Below are 10,000 nucleotides of genomic sequence, written 5' to 3'. Positions count from 1 at the left end.
TATCATCAAGATCGGGAATAAGAAATGGAGAAGATATTAAGTTTTTTGTTCAATAAATTAAGATGAGAGACTGCAGCTCAAGACCAGACAGGAGAACAACATTCGAAATAAAGTAGAATGCAAGATTTAAAAAAAAAATTCTTTAGAAAACATTGATCACTGCCAATAAAGCCCACTTTAAGTGCAATTAAGGAATAAACAGATCAAATGTGTCTTTCAAAAGTAAATTTGCAATCAAGAATAACAACTAAAAACATTATTAAGGAAGAGATCTGGATGCTGAGGAGCCACTATTCTCATCCCGTTTACAATCATACTTTGCTTTTTGTTAGGATTCAAATTTATAACCAATGATATGTACCATGCAATCATTTTAGGTATATCTCTATTAGGGGATTCAGCAACCCCAGATCTACATTCAGGAGATAGAAATGAAACAGAGTAGCATCATCTGCGTATGCACCAAGTTTGTTTTTTAGGTCAAACCACATAGAATGTGTATACAGTATGAAAAGTAATGGGCTAAGTACACTACCTTGAGGAAAACGAGATCTCACATTCCTCTACTCACCATGGTGCTCAACAACAGATCTTTGCAATCTAATACTTAAGAATTAAATAATGATTCTAAGAAAATATCCACTACTACCAACTGTTTGAGTATGAAGAGGGCCTCATGATTTTAAAAAATCAAGGCCAATCATACGAACTTCCAGACCACAATCAATGGATTTTTGTACAGCATTGGACATTGTAAGGTCATCACATACTCCAAGGTCTTATCAAAACCCACATTGCTAGCTAGGAAACTGATAATTACCTTCAAGATACCTATTTAGATTTTTTGCTAAAAGGCGTTCAAAAACATTAAATAAAATGGGAGTTATTGCGACTGGGCAGTAATCAGCAGGGCTAAAGCTACCACAACCGCATTTAGTTAAAGGAGTAACATTACCAATTCTCCATCAAGTACATAGAAATAAAGAAACTTTACTTGCAGAAAAAAGCCTAGGAACTAAGAAATCACCAGTCTTTATAACAAAAAAAAAAAAAAAAAAAAAAAAAAAAAAAAAAAAAAAAAAGACTACTATTTCAGTCTCAGCCTCCATAAGGATCAAGGTCCATACAGTGTTTTAATTTCATGGGACCAAAAACCTAAACTAGTTAGTTTGGCCTCAGGAGAACAGGAATAAGGAAGATCGAGTTTCCCATTATTCAGCTTGCTGTCAAACACATCAGCCAAAAAGGGTTGCCTTTTTCTTTGAACAGTGAGTGACAGCCATCTGGTTTAAGTAAAGGAGGACCTGTTAAGTCTAAACCGCAGAATACAGATTTAAGGGTAGCCGGGATAGCCCACCACTTATATTCCCAGGTTGTACCAGTTAAGCTTCTTTTTATGGTCAAAATATATTCCTTTTCAGTTGAAGCACAAACTCCCTGAGTAACAGTTCTTAGCTGAGTATAGTTATTCAATGTCAAATGTGATTTTTTACATTTCTAAAGATGATAGGTCTCCTGCTTCGCCAAATAAAAGCGTCTACAATCACCATTATATATATATATATATATATATATATATATATATATATATATATATATATGTATATATATATATATATATATATATATATATATATATAATATATATATATATATACTGTATATATATATATATATATATATATATATATATATATATATATATGTGTGTGTGTGTGTGTGTGTGTATGGCCAGTGTATATAATAAGAATGACAAATATCAAGAGGACAAAAAGAATAACTGAATGGATCACTAAAGACTGGAAACAAAGCAAGGGAAGGTAGATAATAATTTTGCGGGTATAGAAAGACCATAAACTGACGGGAGTGGAAGGTCATGACTGAGGCCTTTGTCATGCGGTGAAATAACAAGGGCGGATGATATACTGTAAATAAATATATATATATATATATATATATATATATATATATATATATATATATATATATGTATATGCATACATACATATAATATACTTACACATGGATATGTGTATACATAGACATATTCACTCTATTCAAATATATATATAATAGCGTATTTTACATTTTCTTAACACATTCAACAGTAATTTACAATTTGACTTACGGTATGAATACACATAGACATACTTCATTAGTCAGGCTAAAACTAGAATTCTCCAAAAACCCTACATATGTTGATTATGATAAGAATGTATATTGACAACTTAATCATGTAATACACCTCTTTTTGCTTTAAAATAAAATAAAGGAACTTTCAATGATATGTCCTTTCTAAAGCAAAAAAATATGTCCTTGTGACTCCTTCACCTTTATATTTGTCATCCTTCTCGGCCACCTCTGCTAATCATGACATACTGACCTTTACTGGCAAAGAGCCTCGCCTTCCTTGAATGTGTTCCCATTGCGGAATATTGGATCCACACTGACCGGACCAAACAAGGAACCTTTACAGGAAATAATGCCTAGGAATACACACACACACACACACACATATATATATATATATATATATATATATATATATATATATATATATATATATATATATATATATAGAGAGAGAGAGAGAGAGAGAGAGAGAGAGAGAGAGAGAGAGAGAGAGAGAGAGAGAGAGAGAGAGAGAGAGAGAGAGAGAGAGACTCCTCCCATCACACGAGACTTCAGGGAAAAACACAAGGTGAAAAGAATTAAAATAAACAACGTTTAACGAAAAGAAAAAACGAGAGAGAGAGAGAGAGAGAGAGAGAGAGAGAGAGAGAGAGAGAGAGAGAGAGAGAGAGAGAGAGAGAGACTCCTCCCATCACACGAGACTTCGGGGATGAACACAAGGTGAAAGGAATAAAAATAAACAACATTTAACGAAAAGGAAAAACGAGAGAGAGAGAGAGAGAGAGAGAGAGAGAGAGAGAGAGAGAGAGAGAGAGAGAGAGAGAGAGAGAGAGACACTCCTCCCATCACACGAGATTTCGGGGAAAAACACAAGGTGAAAAGAATAAAAATAAACAACGTTTAACGAAAAGGAAAAACGAGAGAGAGAGAGAGAGAGAGAGAGAGAGAGAGAGAGAGAGAGAGAGAGAGACTCCTAAAAAATAAACAACGTTTAACAAAAGGGAAAAACGAGAGAGAGAGAGAGAGAGAGAGAGAGAGAGAGAGAGAGAGAGAGAGAGAGAGAGAGAGAGAGAGACTCCTCCCATCACACAAGACTTCGGGGAAAAACACAAGGTGAAAAGAATAAAAATAAACAACGTTTAACAAAAAGGAAAAACGAGAGAGAGAGAGAGAGAGAGAGAGAGAGAGAGAGAGAGAGAGAGAGAGAGACTCCTTCCATCACACGAGACTTCGGGGAAAAACACAAGGTGAAAAGAATAATAATAAACAACGTTTAACGAAAAGGAAAAACGAGAGAGAGAGAGAGAGAGAGAGAGAGAGAGAGAGAGAGAGAGAGAGAGACTCCTCCCATCACACAAGACTTCGGGGAAAAACACAAGGTGAAAAGAATAAAAATAAACAACGTTTAACGAAAAGGAAAAACGAGAGAGAGAGAGAGAGAGAGAGAGAGAGAGAGAGAGAGAGAGAGAGAGAGAGACTCCTCCCATCACACGAGCCTTCGGGGAAAAACACAAGGTGAAAAGAATAAAAATGAACAACGTTTAACGAAAAGTAAAAACGAGAGAGAGAGAGAGAGAGAGAGAGAGAGAGAGAGAGAGAGAGAGAGAGAGAGAGAGAGAGAGACTCCTCCCATCACACGAGCCTTCGGGGAAAAACACAAGGTGAAAAGAATAAAAATAAACAACGTTTAACGAAAAGGAAAAACGAGAGAGAGAGAGAGAGAGAGAGAGAGAGAGAGAGAGAGAGAGAGAGAGAGAGAGAGAGAGAGAGAGAGACTCCTAAAAAATAAACAACGTTTAACGAAAAGGAAAAACGAGAGAGAGAGAGAGAGAGAGAGAGAGAGAGAGAGCGAGAGAGAGAGAGAGACTCCTCCCATCACACGAGACTTCGGGGAAAAACACAAGGTGAAAAGAATAAAAATAAACAACGTTTAACGAAAAGGAAAAACGAGAGAGAGAGAGAGAGAGAGAGACTCCTCCCATCACACGAGCCTTCGGGGAAAAACACAAGGTGAAAAGAATAAAAATAAACAACGTTTAACGAAAAGGAAAAACGAGAGAGAGAGAGAGAGAGAGAGAGAGAGAGAGAGAGAGAGAGAGAGAGAGAGAGAGAGAGAGAGAGCGAGAGAGAGAGAGAGACTCCTCCCATCACACGAGACTTCGGGGAAAAACACAAGGTGAAAAGAATAAAAATAAACAACGTTTAACGAAAAGGAAAAACGAGAGAGAGAGAGAGAGAGAGAGAGAGAGAGAGAGAGAGAGAGAGAGAGAGAGAGAGAGAGAGAGAGTCAAGGTTGTCCAGCAAGTTTGAGAGAATCCGACAAAAGGAAACAATTCCATGCAACTATCCGGGACCTTGGTACTGTATAAAAACCTTTTCATATCCTGGTTTGTATAAAACTAAAATAATAAACTTATACATAAAAATATACCATTATCGTGTTACTATAGATAAATAGCTTAAATTCATCTCGTTATGTAGGTGTATACTTCTGCCTTAATGCATATACATATGCGTATCTATAGTCAATTTCTTTTAATGAGGCGCATTTGCAACGACTCGCAGCGTTGCCTTTTTTAGCTCGGAAAAATTTCCTGATCGCTGATTGGTTAGATTATCTTGTCCAACCAATCAGCGAGCAGGATACTTTTCCAAGCTAAAAGGGCACCGCTGCGAGTCGGTGCAAATCTGCCTAACTAAAAAATATTGACTATAGGTTGCATGAAGGCTTATTGTCAACTACAGTAGTTGCTGATTACATTCATTTCTAGCATCTTAGGCAATTGGAGATCTCTAGACGATGATTATTATTCAAACATGCAGTATAGAATGCGAATATTTCTTCTCGTGTTTGCTATAATTCTGACCACTCTTTATATTCAGATCTTCCCGGACAGTCCCATCCAGTTCGTAGTACTAGCTATGCAGTTTATTCTAATAGTCATGCCTTCTCCATCATGAGGCTCAATACTACAGAGTACTCTAGATGTTTTATTCCAGCTGTGACCAAGTTGTGGAATGATCTTCCTGATCGGGTATTTGAATCAGTAGAACTTCAAAAGTTCAAACTCGCAGTAAATTTTTTTAGGTTAAACAGGCTTACGTAGTACTTTTATAGTTTATATATGAAATATCTGTTTTAATGTTAATGTTCTTGAAATCTTTTATTTTAATTTTTCATTATTTCTTATATCATTCATCTATTTCCTTTTTTCCTTGCCTCACTGGGCTATTTTTCTCTGTTAGAGCCCTTGGGCTTATAGCATCTTTCTTTTCCAACTAGGGTTGTAACAAGCAGTGGCTAGTAATAATAATAATAATAATAATAATAATAATAATAATCTCCAAGAGTGAGTTGTACCCTAGTCCGTGGTTGTAGCGTTCTTCCACATTTTAAATCCGGGATAAAAGAAGAAGAAGAAAAAGAAGAAGTAGTAGTGTGAGGGTGTGGTTACTTTGAACTGTTAAATTCACTTTTGTTTCAAGGCAATGCGGCACAAAACTATTTTATTAACGATATTCCAAGAACGCATATGCATGACGATATTAATTATGTTTGAGAAAATAATACGTAAATATATGCGAATATTACAATGTTGTTTGGTTGTGTAATTGGATTAAATACATCACGAAATGACAAGAGGTTACTTAGGGGTATAAATCTAATAGTTAGTTCAAAAGGCGAACTAAAACAAAATGGTAAATTACTAATACTCAGTAAATTAAGACCAAAAATTGGAATGTAGAAGTATGAGAGAGAGAGAGAGAGAGAGAGAGAGAGAGAGAGAGAGAGAGAGAGAGAGAGAGAGAGAGAGAGAGAGAGAGAGAGAGAGAGAATGTTTATTTTATCATTTTACTTGAGCCGGAGGTTTTAAGCAAGTTTTATTTTGGCATTTATTAAACATTTGATAAATGTTTAAAATCTTATTCAAGAAAGTCCTGATAAAGAAATGGTGATGGAAGGAGAAAAGCCACGGTAAAGTATAACGTCCTTACGCACCTGCCAACCTCCACATGCACCTGTCTCCTGCAATTTTCCCCCCAGGAAACCAGCCGCCCGAGGGGCAACCCATCCATTTGCATTGCTGTCAGTTCGATGTCCGCATACGAAACGGAAAGGAACTCTAGCGAAAAAGAGAGAAAAAAGAGAATAAAGAATGGAGTAAGTAAAAAGAGGGCTAACAAAAAATAGGAACCAAGATCCTGCTGCTCTCTTCTCTTTCCGTGATGGTGGAAGCGAGTCCATCTTCGCTGATCACTTTCACTGGCCCAGCAGACCAGTTAGCCTACACAAGGACGACTAGGGAAAAGCTGTCTTGGTGTGCTGTTGCTGCAGGTAACGAGCAACAGAGAAAGGAGAGGTTGCAAGATGATGATGATGAGAGAGAGAGAGAGAGAGAGAGAGAGAGAGAGAGAGAGAGAGAGAGAGAGAGAGAGAGAGAATTATTCCATGATTGAAAGAAGCCGTTATATTTAGTTGTAACCACCTAGACCGTGGTTGGAAACCGAAAAGGTTTGTCCATATACATATTAACGGAAAGAACTTATTGATTGCGTGAATTACTGTAAATTATCTAGCTGCACAAATACTAAAATAATGGTATAAGAATCGTGCCCTATAACAGCTGAAGACGAATACACAATTTAAAAAATAGGCTTACGAGAAAATATGGCCACGTCCAAGCTATTACTCGGCTAACAGCCAGGTAAGTAACGGGGACCCTCCTGTTGCACTCCGCTAGCCCTGTTCTTAGAGTAGCCTTTGACTTCAGAGGCCGTAATTGGCATGACTTCTGACATTTCAACTATACGGTAGCTACATGGGTCCTAGTTTCGACCACGCCCTTTCCTGGCAGACTTCTCGAACGACTAATAAAGGGACGGAGATGATGACGGGGTGGGATACTCTTGCGGTTAGCCCACACTCTCCTGCTCATCTTGACCTAGCCTTGTGAACAACGTTCTTGGCATAACTTCCTTTAGGCATGTATGGGAATCGTCTTGACGTGCTAATCAGTGTCATCAGTCCTTACTTAGAAAAGTATTTTAACAATCGAACATGCACTAAATGGATTTTTCACCATGAGTGAGGCAAGTCATGGAATTGTGCCTCTTAAGTAACTTCCCCTATTATTATTATTATTATTATTATTATCATTATTATTATTATTATTATTATTAACGAGGTTACAACCCTAGTTGCTAGACGTTATAAACCTAAGGGCTCCAATAGGCAAAAATAGCCCAGTGAGGAAAGGAAACAAGGAAATAAACGTTATAATTAATGAAAAATTGAAATATCTCAATTTTAAAAACATTAACAACATTAAAGCGAATCATTCATATTATAGACTATGAAAAAGACTTATGTCAGCCTGTTCAACATGAAAAACATTTGCTGCAAGTTTGAACTTTTGAGGTTCTCTTTCAAGTAAACTAAAGACATACTTGTACATATAATACTGCATTGATCGAAGTAGTTGCCGATAACAACCAAAGGTTCCCGGTTTTTATCTCCGATATTTCTTTCACTAGGCATTCCATTAGTTCTATTTATTAATTTATACTAATCTATTTAATGAAATGTATTTTGAGTGAAGTGAAAGCTGACATTTAGAATAAAACACATTTTTTACGTCGATAAGTGCTATTTCTGAAAAGGTCTTCATTATGATTTTCTTGATAAATCCATAAAATTTCACAACTTTCTCTATAAAAATTATGAACGTTTGAGAATAAGAGGTCGTTGAAACTTATTGTTAAACCATATTCTTAATCGGTATCAACTGTTCTCGACTCCCCTTTTCTACTTTCATTCATGTAAAAAAAAAAAATAAATAAAAAATAAAAAAATAAAAAACCATCCCAGATTTTTTATATTACCATTCATAAATTACCGTATCTTTTACCTGCGGAATAATTTGTTTTATCTATTTTAATGTCATATAATCTTTGATGCAAAACCAAAACATACTATGACTTTCCCGACTTTCTGTCTGGTTCCCGTGATCTTCAAAGGTACTTTCGAATATGAAAAATAATTGGCTATCATATCGAATTACAAACTTACCATTAATTGCATTAGATAGAAGTGGAAAATTTCAAACAGACAGGCACTCACAGAGACAATTTGAAATTAAAATCAACAAAATTTTTAATGAATATTGAAGGAAAGTTTAAAAAGTGATGTCTCAGAACAGAACAACTTTCTCTTGTGGGTACAACAGCGTAATTCTGATATCTAAATGTTTATGATCGGTAGTGCGATATTCCTGATACCTTATGCTGATCATAATTACAAATTTGTTAGATCAGTTAACACAGGCAATCTATCTTACCTTTATTTACGTTCATTCATTGATTGATTGCTTTAAAGTTTTCTGACATCCTGACATCTAAGGTCATTAACGCCTTATTTATGTTGAACAGGCTGACGTATGTCTCTATAGTTCATATATGAAAGATCTATTTTAATGTTTTTACTGTTCTTATGATATCTCACATCAATTGTTCAATATTCTTTTGTACTTTATTTACTTCTTTATATCCTTTCCTCACTCGGCTATTTTTTCTCTGTTTTTCTCTTGGGCTCATAGCATCCTGCTTTTCTAACTATGGTTGTAGCTTAGTAACAATAATAATAATGTTATCTGACGAACTGGTAATTTTTTTATTTTTTCATGAAAAGCTCAAAGATATTCTATGGACCTTACTTGCACAGTCAGCTTATTGAGTGTAAAAAAAAAAATATCAATGGACTTCAGGTTCGTCGCCTAGCAATATTAAAAAAAAATATATATATTTATAATGGCATCAAACGTTATCATTACCACCAACATCACTCACCCTTCATTACCATCAATATAAAGAAAAATGACTATCAAATTTAAAACTCCCAAAAGGACCAACCAGCTCACAAGAAGTATCAAAGCTATTGATTGTAGCATTCATTTATAAATTGATAAAAAAAAAAAAAACACTTTCATCATATAAGAGAAAAAAAAACCCTTTCATCATATAAAAGATAAAAAAAGCGCCTTCGTCATATAAAAGATAAAAAACACTTTCATCATATAAAAAATAAAAAAACCGCCTTCGTCAATAAAAGATAAAAAAAAACACTTTAATCATATTAAAGATAAAAAAAAAACCGCCTTCGTCAATAAAAGATAAAAAAAAAACACTTTCATCATATAAAAGATAAAAAAAAACCGCCTTCGTCATATAAAAGATATAAAAACCACTTTCATCATATAAAAGATCTCAGAAAACTCAACATCTGAGTTTTAGAGAAATCTGACGTCTTTCGCTTTCCGACAGAAATGATCTAAGATTTGCCGATCGCTCACCGCATCACGATATAGCTGAATCAGACTCTCTTTCTTTTCTCTTCCTCCTCCAACGTTTCTTCTTCTTCTTCTTCTTCTTCTTCTTCAAATGGTCCATTAAAATCTCAGTTTTCTAATTTCCGTTACTTTTGGTTGCTATTTTCCCTGTTGGAGCCCCTGGGCATATAGCATCCTGCTTTCCAACTAAGGTTGTAGCTTAGCAAGTAATAATAATAATAATAATAATAATAATAATAATAATAATAATAATAATAATAATATATTTATGGCCAAACGACACATGGGAATCTAAATAATGAAAGAAATACGGAATCTCATTAATAAGGAAGGAAAATAGACGGACTTTAACGCGTAAAGATCTTAAAGGAAAGAATAAAGAATAGAGGCGTAAATTCTCGCATACACAAGAGAAAAAAAAAGGAAAAAAAAAGCAAAACTGGTCATATTGTTAGCTTCCATTCATAGATTCGTTCGATGGAAGAAAAAAAAAAGAAAAAAAAAAATCATGAATAACAGCT

At 35.0% G+C, this 10,000-nt stretch overlaps 1 protein-coding gene across 1 annotated transcript in view; it reads right to left on the bottom strand.

Annotated features, from left to right (window-relative positions):
* The window catches only part of LOC137634704 (uncharacterized), a 34,414-nt gene extending 24,927 nt beyond the window's left edge, over nucleotides 1–9,487 (bottom strand). Inside the window, exons 1-2 of the mRNA XM_068367195.1 lie at nucleotides 9,483–9,487; nucleotides 6,134–6,257 (exon numbers count right to left, since the gene is read on the bottom strand). Of these exons, the coding sequence (XP_068223296.1) occupies nucleotides 6,134–6,257; nucleotides 9,483–9,487 (129 nt within the window). The remainder of the gene's footprint in view (nucleotides 1–6,133; nucleotides 6,258–9,482) is intronic.
* Between the last annotated feature and the right edge of the window lie 513 nt (nucleotides 9,488–10,000).

The sequence above is a fragment of the Palaemon carinicauda genome, chromosome 45 (assembly GCF_036898095.1).
Source record: "Palaemon carinicauda isolate YSFRI2023 chromosome 45, ASM3689809v2, whole genome shotgun sequence".
In the NCBI taxonomy this organism is placed as follows: Eukaryota; Metazoa; Arthropoda; class Malacostraca; order Decapoda; family Palaemonidae; genus Palaemon; species Palaemon carinicauda.
Note: the sequence above shows the minus strand (reverse complement) of the source record. Positions and strands in the feature narration are given on the sequence as shown.